Source organism: Arvicola amphibius, chromosome 3, assembly GCF_903992535.2.
Source record: "Arvicola amphibius chromosome 3, mArvAmp1.2, whole genome shotgun sequence".
In the NCBI taxonomy this organism is placed as follows: domain Eukaryota; kingdom Metazoa; phylum Chordata; class Mammalia; order Rodentia; family Cricetidae; genus Arvicola; species Arvicola amphibius.
This window is the reverse complement of record NC_052049.1, coordinates 29,242,082-29,259,941: the sequence shown is the minus strand read 5'-3', so window position 1 is coordinate 29,259,941 and position 17,860 is coordinate 29,242,082. Positions and strand designations below refer to the sequence as shown.

At 41.4% G+C, this 17,860-nt stretch overlaps 1 protein-coding gene across 4 annotated transcripts in view; it reads right to left on the bottom strand.

Moving 5' to 3' along the window:
* Window positions 1-17,860, bottom strand: part of Ghr (growth hormone receptor) — a 249,325-nt gene that overhangs the window by 115,599 nt on the left and 115,866 nt on the right. For 3 of the 4 annotated variants that reach the window (XM_038321119.1, XM_038321116.2, XM_038321118.1), the window contains exon 2: window positions 13,863-13,943. In XM_038321119.1, coding sequence (XP_038177047.1) covers window positions 13,863-13,932 — 70 coding nt within the window. In that variant the 5' untranslated portion in view covers window positions 13,933-13,943. Of the gene's footprint in view, window positions 1-13,862; window positions 13,944-14,469; window positions 14,571-17,860 lie in introns of those variants that run through there. The other variant, XM_038321115.1, reaches the window with a different exon arrangement.

Sequence of the window (17,860 nt, the reverse complement as noted above, 5' to 3'; positions counted from 1 at the left end):
ATTGTTGATGACAGTGGCTGTCAAGGTTGAGTGCAAAGGGAGTCAAGGGGTAAGTTGATTGAATGGGGAAAGTGAGTCTTGTAACTACTGGGTTTCCATTACTAAGCGTAGTCCTGGAGGACTGAAGGAGCTCAGCGTCAGGAAGAGGACAGAGAAGGTCTTTATCAAAGCTGCCCTTTCACTATGTTTGGCATAGACTGACACATACACACACAATCACGCACACAGGCACACACATGCACACACACAAGCACACAGACACACAGACACACAGACACACACACACACACACACACACACACACACACACACACACCATGCAGACTCCAGAGAATCTCTCTACTTTTCCAGTGTCTGTTAAGTGTGTGGCTTAGGAATTAGCAATTTTCAAAACATTATCCCTTGTTCTAAGAGCAGCCAAAGTTGACCCTAAACAGGAACTCTGAGATCTCTTCATGTATAAACAGACTGACTACGTGAACACAGTATATGTTTAAGAAATCTTCAAACTTGTCTCTTGTAATTTTTTTTTTTTCGAGAAAGAAAGGGCAGAGGTAACTAAAGTTGCTGCAGTGGTTTGCAATTTATAGTTTTCGGAGTACTGTGCCAGGCATGGCCTCTCTGAACGTTTTAATTGACGCCACAAACCTGTGGGTAGAAAGATTCTTGACCCCACTGATGGCAGAGGGAAGCAAGTTCCAGCAAGGCTGTCTTCCGCTGGTGAGAGCATGAGTAACGACTTTGAACTTTTTATTGTACTCCATTCCAAGGCTTAGTGAGGTCTCAATTCTAGTAAGAATTAATCCCTTTGTCAAATATCTGAGTAGAACTCTAAGAATGATGGCAATGTTCACGTTGTGTACAAGGCGAGGGTTCATGGGTCAAGGGACAAAATTTTGTCACATCAGAGAGCATACTGATTTCCTAATGTTGTCTCAACCTGAAATGTACACCTTAACTTTTTCTTTTGATGGCCACTCTGCAGTGAGACAAGCAGACGGCATTTCTTACTTTGCAAGGTTTCAAGATCTTCAAATCAGTTCCACTGGCTATTGCTGTCAAAGGCTAACCTGCACATAGTTGGAGGCTGTAATTTGGTCCCGACCTTGACTACAACCACGGTGAATGTTGGATAACCCATTGACTCCTCTGAATATGAACTTCCTGTCCGCTGTAGATGTCATGCTTGTTCCTACAGTTTCCTACCAGATCTGCTCTTTGTGTCATTGAGGTTCATTCTTATGCTGTTTAACTGGATTCTAACATCTAAGCCTTGGGAGATTGGCATGAAATGGCCAAGATCAGCTTTTGTATACAATTAGATGAAGAAACTATGGACTGCGTTCTGCAGCCTTCTATACCTTCTAACATACTAGGGAATTTAATTATTTATTATTTTTGCAGCTTATTGTGTACCTCATCTGTATGTTCATTTCCTATTCTTTCACGTTTCACTCAAGGACACTCCCTGACTACAGGGATTTCTTTTTGTTTTAAAATTTTTGCTCACTGAGTCATTATAATTACATAGACTACTAGGGAAGTTAGTAAGTGCTCAAAATTATTTGTTGAACATATTAACTCCTGGCATCTTTACAAAAAGTATGATCATTTTCAAGTTAGAGACACTGAAGATAAGTTACCTCCCAACACAGATTAGTGTTTCAGAGTCAGCTGCCCCACAAAGGCTATTGATTCATGCTTAGGCTACACATGGAAAATTTATCTATTCTTCTATGTGCGCTGCCCCTTGGTACCTGTGCTGGGACTGTCCTCATGCCAACGTTCACTTAGGCTCAAGCCCCTTGTATAAAGAGGTACAGTATTTGCACATAACCAGTCCTTAATATCACTTATGTTACCCAGCATGATGTGCCTACTGTTATGCGAGATTTGAAAAAATAAAGAAAAGAAGAAAACAATACATATAAGAAAAAGCCTGTGCACTTAGTATAGATGTAATGGCTCAAGAACAGAGTACCAGATTAAGATGTGCAAATCCAAGGGTTTGATTCTCAACACTGGAGGGTATTTTTGACCTATGATTGGTTGAACCCAAGGATGCATTTGGGAGCTATGCTGTATAACAATTTGAAAATATGGGAAATTTTCACAAGTAGCTGGATCTGCCGAAATATCCCCATGGCAGCCATTTGTTTCGCTCATGGTGCTCAAAACCCAGTGTGGCTTGCTAATTTCAAAGGTATATGCCAGCTCAGCATGTGAGATGCTCTGTGTGCATGGAGCCTTAAGTATGGCAGGTTGATTTCTCTGCTGGTAAAGAGCAAGTCTTAAGACTGATGACATGCAGTCTCACATCAATTAATATTAGTTTCAACAGTTGGCTTTGCAGTTATTATACCCTCCCACGCGCCTTTGAATAAACACTCGCAGATGTCTGTCGGTGTGGTCCACCAGGCTTTAACTTGTGAGACTGTCGAGGGACAAATGGCAGGAAGCATTTGTTGGGATCCCTCAGATGTGACTGCACATTCACGGGGACTTGCTAACTGGTGTTTTAAGTTGCTGCATTCCTTATAAACAGGCGTGAGTGACAGGCTTGAATGGTGAGTTTCTCAAGCAAATGTGAATCGGAGCCATTAGTGTAGCACGGCCTAAAGCTAAGAACTTTAGCTCTGTGCAGCCAATGAGTCCCTCTGGACCCCAGAATCAGTCAAGCCTCACAGGAGCTTTAGGGGAGAAATCCCCTAGTCTTCAACATAAATGCGGTCCCACCCAGCACACTGGCTTTTATGTGGAATTTCCTGGTCATGGGCTATTTCATGCAAAGCACAATGGAATGAAGTCTGGAAGTTCTGGCTCTTATGTGACAGTTGAGTTAGTTTTCTTATGACCAAGGCTGACATATTCCTGGCTCTATGGAAGAGAACCAGGTTCAGAGTATGCAAGCAGGTGTTCACAGTGCTCCCTGCGTTTCTTTTCTGGGTCAACAAAACTAAAACACACACATTACTTCCGTTTGAAGAAGACACTTGGAACTGAGTGTCTCTTTGACCTAGTATGAGTCCCTGAAGTCCCTGATATTTATTTTATGGCTAAGGAAACTGGCTAGATTGTTCTATATTGTTTTTCTCTTTTTCTTTTTGTCTGATATTGGAGGAGGTATTCTGAAAAAGAGGAAAATTGCAGCTGTCCTTGAAATGCTACAAGGGTAAAGTTGCTTGTTCCGATTGGATCCCACTCTTAGAATGGCCCTGAAAAGTGCTAAGACTTCAAGCGGTGTGGAATACTGTCAGCACACACTGCAAACACCTTGGGAAAAAAAAACTGCACGATTTTGTGGCATTGCATGAAAGGGCATCAGCCGCCACCAGCTGCTAATTCCTGTGCCTGTGCTCAGCTTTAATTGTATGGCCCAGCTGCATTGCCATTGTCTGTCATAGAAGTAGCCTTTTTTTTTCCTTCTGGACACTCACAACATTTTGTATACATTATATGCATACATTCATTATGAAGTAGCTCACATGATGCCCTCTTTCAATGTGACCCTTTTTAGCCGGACATCTTTGCCCTCTTCAAGGCTAACTTATAGGGTTTTAGCACCTGTTTGGAAAAAAAAAGATCTTAGATAAATAAAAGAACCAGTGAACCTGGAAGAAGATAACGGAGGCACCGTGACTGTGCGCATAAATATTTGCCTTACTTCGAAAAGCTCCTAGACCTGTTTCATTTCGGTTGATATGCAACAATCCTGGGAGAGTCAGTTTAACCGGCAGCCATTGTAGCTAGATGTGTTGTTTCCAAGTAGAATTATTTTATGCCCCACATGCCAGGGGACATTTAACAATGTGTGAAGGAACTTGTGTGTGTGTGGGGGGGGTTAGAGTTTATTAGAAAGTATTACTGGTATCTAGTGTGTAGAAGTCATGGATGTTGTTAATAAGTTATAATACATGAAACATCTACCACCCCAGAAAACCTCTCTGACCTAAGATCACAACGATGTTCATGAAGGACAGGAAATCCTCATATAGATTTTGAGTCTATTGTAATTGTATGTTTTGTGAGTTCTTGCCTAAAATATTGTTCTGGTTGAGTCTCTCTTAGAAGAAAATAGTTAAGGTGACATAAAGGATGAGATTTCTAGAGAGCCGGCTCTCTCATACACACAAAGTAACCAGAAGATGGGGAAATGATCAGTTGGGGTTTGATTCCTAATTCCTGACCAAAATGAATGTCTAGCTTTCTTAGAAAAGACACACGGCTGTAGCTAGCACCCAGACACTCATATCTGAGTGTGTGTGGGGAACTATGTGAGCTCTCCTAGAAAATTTACAGATTCAATTTTCTCAGTTAAGGATCCTGAGATACACCAGTTAGCCTACCTGTCCAGTGTCATCTGAGCATGGCACCTCAGGGACGTTGCTATATTCTACCCAGGTGTTCTCAATCTGTGGTCGCGACCCCTTTGGTGGGTTGAACAACACTTTTACAGGAGTTGCCCACGACCCTCAGAAAATGCAGATATTTACATTATGGGTCATCACAGTAGCAAAATTACAGTTGTGAAGTAGCAACAAAAATAATTTATGATTGGGAGTCATCATAGCATCATGAGGAACTATATTAAAGGGTCACAACATTAGCAAGGTTGAGGACCACTTAGAAGCTACCCTGAACAAGTTGGCCAGGCCAGACTGCCTGACTCAGGGTGATGCTACTGAGGTGATGTCCTTCATCTGTTTCCCTAGGCTCCTTCCCCTCCACAGCACATCGTTTGATCATAGCTAAAGGTAAGAAAAAGATGCCCCTCTTCCTTGCTCAAACCAAAGGAGCAGCGGGTCAGTGAAGGGTAGAGGGGAAATGACGGCACATGCTAAAATTTAGGTGGGTGAAAAAGGTCCTTTTCTAGAATCAACAATTGCGCTCTAATTGCCTTATATATGCTAAGTACATCTTTGCCGGTGACTTATATTCTAACCCTCATGGGCTTTTAAAGTTAAAATCAATTTTAGCTTGTATTCATTTTCTTCTCATTTCTTTCTGGGGAAGCCAAGCTTCCCCAAACTTTGTCATGATAAAACACCAATTCTCACCTCACTAAGGTCAATGTGTTGATAAGATTTACACAAGGCACCCCTATCCGAAAGCCCTATGTCAAAGCATTCTTTCTCTTTCCATACATTTGCAAGGTTAAAAGTTAAAGGGGGCATGCAACATCATTTTCACATTTAGCGATCAAGAAGTTAAAGATTTTTCTGAGATCATATTTACTTTTAGCCTGGAGAGTTTCACACTTCTTACTAGAAAATTAGGGAGGCATGCTAAGAAGGTTGAAAACTGATTTATGTATTTATAGAACTCCCAGTCAGGGTCTTGTATGATCTCCAGTTCAATGTCTGAAAGGTCGAGGAAAACTTTGATTTGGGATCTTCAGGTCTTCTATCTTTCTGTGTCTGTCAGTATTTGAGTAGACTTATCAGGTAGGTGGGACATAGATAAAGGTGGTATCAGGGTGAAAGTGTTGGGTGGCCAGTTCATCCAGTAAAGGTGTTGGCCAATGACTGGTGTACTGGGAGAGGACAGAGATCAGTGACCTGGAAAGCGGATGGCAGAATTTAGCAAGGACATCGTGCTCAGGGATATTAACATTTGGGGCAAAATTATGGTCCTGGTGGCATCAGGCATATTAATCAGTAAATAAAACCATCCCAGGTTCAGGAAAAGCTCGAAATGCCAGTTTCAACTGTGAGACAGTTAATTTTAGACCCTTCCTTCTGAAAGGGAATTCCAGTTTAACCTACATCCTTCTTATATCTGGTCATTCAAAATATTAGGGACAGTTGTGAGACAGGACTGGAGAAAGGCCAGGTCAGAATTGTAATGCTGATTCACTCATTAACCAACAAATAAATAACAATAGTCATTAGAATGCCAGAGGATGAGACACAGGGATGAGGAGCAGCATTCATACAGCTGAAGGCCTAACGACTTCCACATCGATAATGCTTTGTGCATAGGGTATGCGGTGCCATTGTGTCAGCCATTTGAAGCTATTTATTTCAAGTTCAACAATTTGAAGTACAGATGGCATTACAACTTTATTTAGAAAATGGGCACAAAATACATACCAATCTCCATACACACATCTTCCCACTCCCAATTCTTGGTAAGCAACTCTGTAAAAGCATTTTGAAACACTTCTCTAGTGACTGAGGCATGAGCCACCAGCTCTCGTACATGCCGTGGAAATATAATGGAGATAATGTCAAGACACTGTAATGGCTTAAGACCTCACATTGTCACAGAACCAGAAATAGAGACTCCTGGTAAATGCATTGGATGAAATTATGCTGATTCATTTTGAGTCATTTGGAGGAATAAGAAGAGACCAAAGAAAACTCTCACGGGCAGTTGATAAAGTTCTCTAAGCCTCAGAATGTCTTGTTTGTATGGTGGTCTCCATACAAGAAACCGAGGAATATTCTGTGTGGCTGAGCAATTGCATGATCAGATTGCAGGTAGCATTGATCCCTACATCTCTACTATAGACAGTGTTGCTCTTGGTTTGGAGACGATGTTGACAGCATTGTGTAAACATGCAAGCTAGTATTGCAGGGGACGATAATATAGAACTGCAGGGCCTGCGCTCTGAAAAAGGAGTGTTGTTCTTGGGATTGTGGATGCTGGAGACTACCTGAAGACAAGTTAGGTGTATAGTAGTGTGGATAAGCAGCTACAAGGACCCAAAGCCAAGCTGCAAAGGCACCTTTGTTGATGGCTTTGATAAGCCTACAGTTCTTCATCACGTGGAGTTTAAGGTTAAAACTCAAATCATCCATGGGGAAACCACAACATTAGCTTCGACAGAGAAGAAGATGAAGGAGGAGGAGGTGGGAAAGGAAGAGGAGGACGACAGGGGAGCAGGGGAAAGTTAAAACCCCAACTACAGATTAGAAAACAATGAGACAGTTCTTTGAGGGTTCTCCTAAGTGTTCTACAATTGAGGACTCCTGGCTGGATGAGTCCAAGCTAGCATGGGCTTCTGCAGAGCTGGAACTGGATCGGCCTCTAGCCACAGGCAGACCACCAGGTGTGCTCACGAACAACTACAATTTGCAGGTGCTCCACACCAATTAACTTATGGCAGCCTCTTTCCCGTCAACCCATGAAAGGAGGCTCACTTTGGGTTACTGAATCAAGGTGGTGTGAGGACATTTTGTAAATCAGGACAAGCTCTAGTCTTGGAAAAACCGGGACCCAGGGTCAATGAATGGAACGATGATGATGTATCATGGTCTCTTGGACTATTCATGAGTGGTCCTGGGCCTACTTACTAAGTAGTTGAGCCACAAGCTTAATCACCTGCATTCCCAATCTCTTCCTAGGGCTGAATCAGCTACTATGTAAACCTAGCCAACTTCTCAGATTCTGTCCAGTGCAAAGTTTTGTGTTTCTCAAAACATCCTGCTTGTTCTTTGTTGCATTCTATGAGGTAAGTCCATACGCTGCCATGAGAGAATGTTTGAGAGTTGGCCAAGGTCTTGGGGGATGTAGTAATGAATGCCTAAAGACTTCCCTGGGAAGAGAGTCCAGTTCTTTGTCTTGTACTGTGTACAAGCACACAAGTGTACTTGTCACTGTATGGTAGTCTTCGCCATGTGACAGCCATATGCACATGTGACTAAGATGGTCATAGGAGCCGGGCTAGGCAGAGGTAAGAGTTCAGAGAAAGGATGCCAAACACAGGTGTTAAAGATACTCTATCCTCTACCCAGCCTCCTCTGTTCCCAGGCAGAATAGTACTCCCCGTAGCCCTTACACTTCACCGTTGGTAGGCTGACCTGCACTTCCTGACTCCGCTTTATTAAAGTGAGCCATTGCTTTGTTGAGAGTATTTAGTTAAATGTGTGGAACTTAGAAATGGATGGAGTAAGAACATACTGAGAGCTCTCAAAGTTTGTGTTTTGATAGTTCTCAAAGCTAAAGTCTATAAGTACTGGAGTTAGCACTTCCTTAATATTTTTCTGATCATGTTCCACCTATCTTTTTTTTTTTTTTTACCATCCTATCATATTTAGACCATCTCTCTTTGACCTATTTTTAATCTGGTTCTTCTACACTCATACCTTTCAATTTATTCTCATTGCTAGTATCACTTCCCAGGTGAAACCTTAATAGTATTATCATATATCTTAAAACCCTGTAAGAGCCAAGGGGACTCACACCTGAATTACATTTACATCTGTTTCATCATCTGTAAATTGTGGGCTTCCTGAAGTCAGGAATATGAGTTATAATTTCCTCTTTGAATCCAAAAAGTATTAAAAATACTGGAAGTCTATTGGGGGCCATTGTTTACAAATGTCTGTGCTTGTTTTTCTCACTGGCACTATCTAGAGTCACCTGGCTGGCTCCAGCATGCTGAAATCCAGTCTCAAAGTCAGTTTGTGATATCAAGGAGGTCAAGGTGACACAGTATTGCTGATGTACTTGGACATGGGCCATGACATTAGACACATTATGAGACTCTTCTTGCCTTGGATGACCGTCAAAAAGCAGCATTTGAAATGTCTGTGGCTTCCTCGCTCACTTCAGCAAGAAACCAAAGATTTAAATTACTCTTTCTTTGACAATGATTAAAGGGACACCCTTTAATGTTTATCAGCTTCAACTGTGACTCCAATACTTCTTTGAAACATATCCAGTATGTCTTGGCAACCTCTAACGGCCATGTGGAGCTTCAACTGTAGTGGGGTAGAGTTTGTTTAAAAACTAAAACCCCCCCACTGTGCAATTATTTCCTGTTGAACAATAAGAGCAGCAGAATCTTCCAAACAAGCATTGGGACATTCTGCATGTGCTTATAAGGAATGCTCAGAAATACAAAGAGAACGTGACTTAGTGAATCCTGCTTCATTCAGAACATACCAGATCATTCTAGGTAAGTTTTTTCTAAAATAATAAAGATGCAACATGGTTCACAGAAGCTCTCTCTAAAGTGGGGAGTTAAAATGTAAATTATGAATTTTGTCTATAATTTGTATTAATAGATACTTATTGTATATTTATGTATATATACATATTATATTTATCATACCTAAATAGTACATATGCAGTCTATAAATATCAAACACGTGTAACTAATGTTCCATCCTGTGGTTAACACTTTTGTTTTGACTGACCGGCTTACGACTTTGACAATGATTTTCATCTGATGGATTTGGCACATACTCTTCCTTCCTTTCCATACATTGCCAATTCTTCAAGGCCTGGCAAGTCCTGTTTTCAACCATGAAGCCCTGTAGACTGTGTGTAATTTGACTGAATCTGACTACCTTAAGTCTATTTTCAAGAGAAGCAAATATAAACAGGGTGCTCATGTACAGTGTGATTTGCCAAATGACTTCTCTCTTGTTTACAAAGGAAGTGCTCAGTAGATATTTGTTGATTTTTAAATGCATATAATGGAGCTCCTCCTTGCTTGCTCATGCACTGAGCATTGCACAAGTTGGTAACAGGATGAACTGTTTTCTGTGTTCGTTGCTACTGCTATGTAGAATGGTCATTTCCACAGTTCATATACAGAGCTGACATTCTAATTTTCAGTATAATTACCTAATCTACAAACTTATGATAATTCCTGAAGACTTACTTGTATTCTTTACGGCCCTAAATTCAAGATTTAGAAAATGGGAATAGCTGAAGAGATGTCTATGCACCAAACTTGGTGACTTAATGAGTCCAAGTTTACTTTGAGTAAACTTGTTCAGAGAATCTTGATGCTTTGTCTTCATTATGAAAGCTAGTCATGAAAGTGGCAGTCCCTCATGATTTCCAGCAGCTCTTTGTGGCCTAGTGAGACAGAGCTTCTCTGCACAGCAAGGATTTAGTTACTGAGGCTTCTGTGAAACCCAAGGGAATGCCGAGCTGCTGACTGATGGATCTACAACAATGGAGGACACACTTTATAATGGGCATTTCTTACATCTATCAGATCTTAATGAACACTTTTCAGCAGCAGTAGCCAGGTACAGCCAGTGGATAGAGCAACCTGGTAAAGCCTTTTAGCAATGAGACAACTTTGACTATTCTTAATAATGGAATAAGAAATTCTCCATGGGGATAAATAACTTGCACTGAGGAGGAGATATGGAGCCTCATAGTAAGTATAAGTGAGAAAAAAACACCACACATTATTACAACACTTAAACAGTACAAGGATGACACTGTTCAATGTTTGGTTCCTATGAAGTTTTCCACAGGGCAGTTATATTTAATTAAAAAAATCCAAGCCGGGCGGTGGTGGCGCACGCCTTTAATCCCAGCACTCGGGAGGCAGAGGCAGGCGGATCTCTGTGAGTTCGAGGCCAGCCTGGTCTACAAGAGCTAGCTCCAGGACAGGCTCTAAAAATAAAGCTGCAGAGAAACCCTGTCTCGAAAAACCAAAAAAAAAAAAAAAAATCCTCTCAGACCCAGTGCATTTCTAGTTATGTATTTGCCCAAACAAGTAAAGCCCTGCTTAAAGGTTGAAGAGTCAACATTCCCTTACCATAGAGACCTATCATCTTCAATCGAGCTCCAGGGAAGATGCCTTTTTTTTCAGGTGATTTCTTCATGATAACTAACTCAGTAGTGGCACATATTGCACTGAGCAAACAACAATAAAGAATGAATCATAAAACTATGCTTTCTTTTAATGCTCCACCTATATTTTTAGTCTGCCTTATATTAAGAAAGGGAAATTGAAAATCAAATAATTTGATCTAGACATGGCAAATAAAGGAACACATGGCCCATGAATGTCATCTGAGATCATGACCCATGTTGTATCATGTGCTAAGTTTGTAAGTGGCAGATAAACACACCCACCAGTGTGGATGAGCATGCTTAAACATGCTTGCCTATATCCTCTTAAGCAATCAATATACCCTACCCACATGCCATTTTACTCTCTTAAGGAGGGAGGGTGAGGGAGGAGGGTGAGTGGGAGAGCGGGAGGGGAATGGGAGGAGGAATGGGAGAAGTGTAAATTTTTAAATGGAAAAATAAATAGAAAAGAAAAAAAATTTCTGAAATAATTAAATATTTTAATTTGCTTAGTTTAACAAGAAAAGAAAGAGAATAATGCTTCTTTGCTAAATTATTTCCCATATAGAAGAACTGATAAATATAATATATTTTCTTATTGTTCTTTTTCCAAGCCAACAAGAAGTCAACACAAATTATTAGAAAGAAAGTTAAGCAGCTAGTTTGGGAACTGGCTGTAAAAATCACCACTTGGTGTAAGGGGCTCCATTCATGCATTCACTGCAGCACAACGGTCAGGACAGGAAACAGCACAGGCTTAAGACTGGAGATCTTGCCACAGTGTGAATAGACCTATAGGACTTCCACCTAAGGAAAATAGGTCATATATAGAAGGAACAACATACATGATTGCACTGATGTGTAATTTTAAAAAGAAAAGGCCAAATGCATAGAAAGAACAGTGGCTGCCAGATTTGGGTAGGGGACAGGCATGGCAGACTGTCATTCATAGAGTACCAAGTAGCAAATATGCAGTATTAACATGGCTAGTATCTTAATGGCTCCAAGAGGACTGTAGCCAAAGACAGATTATTATCTTCAGGATTTCTGCTGAAGTAGATCATGGCTTCTTTTGCCACAGAGAAAATGGGTAATTTTGCCACAGGGAAAATGGGTTATCACACACACACACACACACACACACCACACACGCACACACACACGCACACACACATACACACACGCACATACATACACACCTTCTAACATTCTATACCATAAATATATACAATGAAACTCATTTAAAATAAGCCACTATTTTCTTTTTTGGCCTTCACTCCATGAAGTGGAAGGCTGCTCCAATGTTTAAGCTGTTGAGTGGGCGCTGGAAATTCTCTAGACTGGAAAACAGTTTGAGCCCCCTTCTCTGAGTCTGTGATGCCTTTCTCAATCTTTTGAAAGACTCTTTTTTTTTTTTGAATTGTGGTAGTGATTTTATTCTCAATCAGTGAGATTAACAATAACTTGACAGTGTCCAAGATCTGTAAGCGGTGACTGCTCATTTATTTCCCAGCCGCCAAAACCCAAATAATCAGACAGAAACTATATTAATTACAACACTCTTTGGCCAGTAGCTTAGGTGTATTCTTAGCTAGCTGTTGCATACTAAATTAACCCATTTCTATTAATCTGTTTATCACCACAAGGCTGTGGCCTACTAAGAAGTTTTCAGGTTCATTCTTTGGCAGCTACATGGTATCTGCCTCCTTAAGCAGTTACATGGCGTCTCCTTGACTCTGCCTACTCTCTCTATACGTCTGTGTTTGGATTTCCCACCTGGCTTTACTCTGCCAAACCATTGACCAAAATATCATTATTCATCAAACAATAAAAGCAACACATATACAGAAGGACATCCCACAACAAACATTTCTTTAATTGGACTTAATACCTATTCAGGGAAAGAGAAATGATTCCAGGTAAAAGAAACCTAGTTAACTCTCTGGCTCAGTGAAGTCAAGAATAACGAAAAACTTAACACTCGTCATCTTACTAAACCAGCACAATCCCTAATTACATCCTAAATAATTATCTTTATATCAGCTGATAAATAGAGTCTTTACCCCTCATGAAAAGGCGGTACTTTGCACTTCTTGGGCTTTAAAGTTCCTCAAGCCTTGCCCCGTGGACTGAAAGTCACCTTAGTGAGGAAAGGAGAGATTAAACGGCCATGACTTTGGCACGGCCGAGGATCTGAGCTGTCGCGCTTTGGCGCAGACCCAGGGTCTAAAAGCAGCCATGGGAAAGCTGCTCAAGTGGAGCTCGCCATTCTCCCCACGTCTGCCTTGCATAATGTTGACATTATAACACCAGAGAGACCCAAAAATATTTCAAACAATTATGACTTCTTTTCTATAAATATTTTGGAATCGCCTTAAGAAATAAAATAACACATTCCATCCGTTCCCCCCTTCTAGGCTCCTCTTGGACATCGTCAGCAGCTCACTACTGTGCGTTTATTTTTGGTCACAAGGTCAGCAGGACACATTAAGGCGTTAAGTCGCCTGTTAAACTGTGTTTTCCAACACGAGCTGGGTGTTGAGTAAGGGAGTCAGCTACTTTTAAAGCAACAACCGAGCCCAGTGCCACCCCAAGGCAAAAAACACATTGTTCCTGCCCTCAGGTGAAACCCAGGCAAAGGAAACTGCCAAGTGCTCAGGACAGTTTTTGACAAAAGTTCCCCGTGTCTTAGTGAGGACACTTTGTACTCCAGGCAGACACCCCACAGCCACTTTCATTGTTTGTTGCTTCTGCTATGACATGTGAGTCTGAAAACACCGAGACAGCCCAGAGAATAGAAAGGGGAAGGAAAAGTATTCAGACAGTCAGGGCAGCTCATGACTCCTGGGTGTATCTGTCACCTAGCTCAGGTGTCTTCTCCCCTGTAACTTAGCCAAACAGAAACCACACAGAGAACAAACTCGTTGGAAACCTGCAATTTCCCTTTTCAGAGAAAATGATTAGGAGGACTGCATTCCATGCTCTGGAAAAAGACTACATGATGCTTAGTCACAGGTGAGCTGAGCGATTAGTAGTAGGTTATAATGCTTCAGTGAGATTTTAATATCTCCCACTGAGCCCCGCTTGTCTTCATTATAAATGGCCCCAGCACACTATACAACATTGATTTCCAATGTGAAAACACCAGATGCCCAAACCGACTACCACAGCCCTCCGGAACCATCCCCAGAGCAGCCCTCCTGGTTTATGGTTTTAAAGCTAAGACAGGTTTCCTGCTAGCTGCTCCAAAAACAGAGATAATCTCCTTTGTTCCCTAATACCACTGGTGAGAAAAGGAAAGGAGGACTCACCCCAACTTCCAGAAAACGTGTTGCTGGAGACTGCCAGTGCCAAGGTTAAGAGCACCCGCCAAAGATCCATACCTGTGAGACCTGCAAATCAGAAGGAGCACAAACAGAGTCAGGCAGAGCAGCGAGAGACCATGGTCATAATACAACATTCAAAACCCGGTGAAGCCTGGAGTGAGCTGATGGGACATGTGTGGAAAGAATCTTAGCAAGTCTTGCATTGCCTCAGACTTCGGTATTGTCATACTTTTCATGAGAATGCACAGCGGCTGGAGTAAATCCTACGTCCTGTGAGTGTTTGCCTCAGGAAATAGCATGGACAGAAAGTACAGATTTTCAGGTCCTGGCCTATAGCCCCAGGATCACCTCACAGCAAATGGCCCCCACACATTGCTTCAGTCACTGGGCTAGGTGTGGTTCATTCTAATTTAATCTGGAATAGGAAAAGTTGCTCAGTGCAGGGTTTTGAGAAAAACAAACCATAAAAGAAAAGAAGAAAATAAAGCGATCCTCTATAATCCTAACATTTCTTATACATTTTTTTTAAGGACCAAATGGCTTAACTGATACTAAAAACACTGTACTGATGAGCCTTCTCAGGGAGACTTAACTGGAGGGCAGCTGAAAGGCAAGAAGCACTTTCCAGACATCAAGAGAGGCCTGGTAGGTTTCGATCTTGTGATGACCATGTGCTCTGAAACACCCAGGAATATGTCCATGAAGAGCAATCAGTCCTGGTCTTTCTAACCATTTATAAACCCATGTGTGCCTGCACCTTCAGCCCTTCAGTCTACTGAATGAGGGAGCAATGAACGTGTTCTGTAGGCACACACCTTTTTTTCTGAAGAAAATACACTTCTCTGGAAAAGTAAACGATGTTGCTTATGTCCAGGATTTCCGGGAGAGAAATCCGGACTGGCTGGAAAGGAACTCAGTATCCTGCACTTTCTAGAATGATCACTGAGTTGGACAGTTAATACCAACTACTTCAAAGCTCAGTCTCAGCATTTCATAAAACTGCCCTATTTGCAAGTCCCCGAGGCCCACCTGGTTGCCACACCTCTGTGAACTTTATTTCTACCAATGTGCAAACTTCACAATACTGAAATAGTTCTTTTTGCTCTCTCCAGTCATGTTGAAACGATGAGCAAGAATGTTTGCTTTCATGGGTCTGCAGGCGTGGTTCTGAGGAAATAGCCATGGAATTCTGAAGGGCTATAAAATGTCAAATGTTTTACATTTTCCTTTGTAGGTAGAGGACAACCTTTCAATTCTGTGTTCTCAAAGCATTTTTACTTAAGAAAACACATCTTTATGCAAACTGAGCATTTTCTTGGGTCTGAATATATTTGCACACCTTCCTACATGCAGGTGACCCTCCCCTGCCAAACACTGACCTTTGGGATCTCTGGTAGGATCAAATGTGATGGTTTACCGGGAGATTTTGAGCAAGTGGGATGTTACTAGGACCCCCACATTTTCATTTTTAAGTGGAAGACTATGGGATGTTGGTTTGTATTATGTACTGTGCAAACATGAATCACTAGCACTCTGTCCTTACATCTAAGGATGTAGGCTGTGTAACTTTAGTTTGGAGGCTCTGGCAGAAATGCATTAAATGGCTAGACAAAGTAAGTAATAGACTGAAAATGCTATCATGTGGAATTTTCTTTTAATATATATATATATATATCATATGATATATATGTATATATATGTATGTATATATGTATTTGTGTGTATATATACATATACACATACACACACATACACACACACACATATATATATATAAATATATATATATAAATATATATATATATATATATATATATATATATATATATATATAAAATAGGGAACACACCAAGTGTGGTGGCTTGAAAGAAAATGGCCCCAAAAGGGAGTGACACTATTAGGACCTGTGACCTTGTTGAAGTAGGTGTGGCTTTGTTGGAGGAAGTGTCTCATTATGGGTGCAGACTTTAAGATCTCTTTGCTCAGGCTTCACTCAGTGTGACACTCAGACCACTTCCTTTGGCCTGCAAGGTGTAGGACTCTCAACTACTTCTCCTGCACCATATCTGCCTGCATGTTGCCCTGGCCCAGCATGAGGATAATGGACTGAACCTCTTAACTGTATGTGAGCCGCCCCAGTTAAATGTTTTCCTTATAAGAGTTGTGGTGGGCAGGGTGGTGGTGGTACACGCCTTTAATCCCAGCACTCGGGAGGCAGAGGCAGGCAGATCTCTTTGAGTTTGAGACCAGCCTGGTCTACAAGAGCTAGCTCCAGGACAGGCTCTAAAGCTGCAGAGAAACCCTGTCTCGAAAAACCAAAAAAAAAAAAAAAAAAAAAAAAAAGAGTTGTGGTGGTCACAGTGTCTGTCTATAGCAATAGACACCCCAAGACATTAAGGAAGCAGACTCTCAATAGTAATAATGGTAATTTAACTAGCCCTCTCAGAACATACGGTCAGGGCAGAAGCTCTGGCCATCTGTCATCCTGATAGTGAATTCTCAACTCCCAGGTTGTTTATTTTTCTTTCCAAGTATAGGAAAATGCTTGCACCTCTTAGAAGACACCATCCCTGCCTTAGCGTTCAGGTCTTCTTCAAGCGTGTCAAAGAGACCAGGCAGGTGCCAGAAACAAGTGGGGTTTGGGTCAGAAAACTAGTACACAAACCTCCAGTCCTCAGACTTTTGTGCATTCTTCATTCTGAGATACCAGAGACTGGACCCAAGAAGCACTGCACACATTAGGGAGCTTCCACCACAGAATCACATTCTGCTTTCATCCCCAGTCTTTCCAAAGCTGCTTCTCGTACATGAATTCTACTGCCCCCAAACAAGGAGCTGGAGTTACTACAATGCTCTTATAAAGCAAGCATGGCTCCACACGACACATTTTTATGTCACAAAACAAAACAAGCAAACCAGAATCCCCCAAACAAAATTAGCCAGGGGTCTGTTTCCACACATCTATCACAGAAACAGGCATATTTAAAGTTGCAGTTCTCCCCAGCGGGAGATCAGAACGGTTCATTGTCACCTGGAGCACACTGAGAAGGACTAGACTTGTAACACTCTAGGCAAAGGAACCAAGAGGTCGAAGGAACATTCTACAGGAGCTAACAGCTTCTTCAGCCTTTAGTCTCCCCTCTCCTTTCATTGATGTTTCGGCAGATAAGGTCTAGAGAACTTGCCATTGACTTTGAGAACTTGTCCCTGCCGGCTTTGCAGAACTCCAAGTGGCACCTCCTTGGTGACAGGACTCTTCTATACTAAGCTCTCGCTGAGATCAAATGTCTTGTCTGACGTCTACATGTGTCTCTGTGGAGTTGGGAGAGGGCAGAGTTCTGTCGCCGCACAGAGTTTGGAATTAATTTAATTTATACTGTGCCAGATGCCAGAAAGAGAGATTCCCCTTCCTCAAGCTTTCTTTGCCCAAATGTCCAAACTTATAATGATCCATTAACCTCGAGATAGAAGAGTTCATCCAAAATGCCCCTTTAAAAGGCACATTTTAAGGCAGACATTTTTTTTCTCCCCAGAGGAATATATCAAATTTAATTTTTAGATTTGCAGTATTTTCCTAGGGAAAAATTGTTATTTAAATTTCTTGTGATATTAATTCATTCTTTGGCTACAGACTCCTGGCAAAGCAAGAGGGAGAAAGTGGGTTTTTTTTTCTTACATAATGGAACTCACACCATTTCCATTCTCAGTGCCTGAGGCATTTTGCCTGCTTTCCCCTGAGGAGAACCAGTTTAAAACTAGAATAATCCAGCTGGTATATGCTATAGACTGCCCAACAAAGAATGCAACCAAGTTATACAATCTTCATTCTATGGCTATGACATAGTAAACAGACAGAAGAGATAGAAGTTAGATATGACATTTCTCCTCAACATATTATAACCAGCTCCTAGCAAAGAAGGTAATAGGCTATGAGCAAGTATTTCTGGAATGATTAGTGGTTGCTGATATTGTAGAAAGCATGA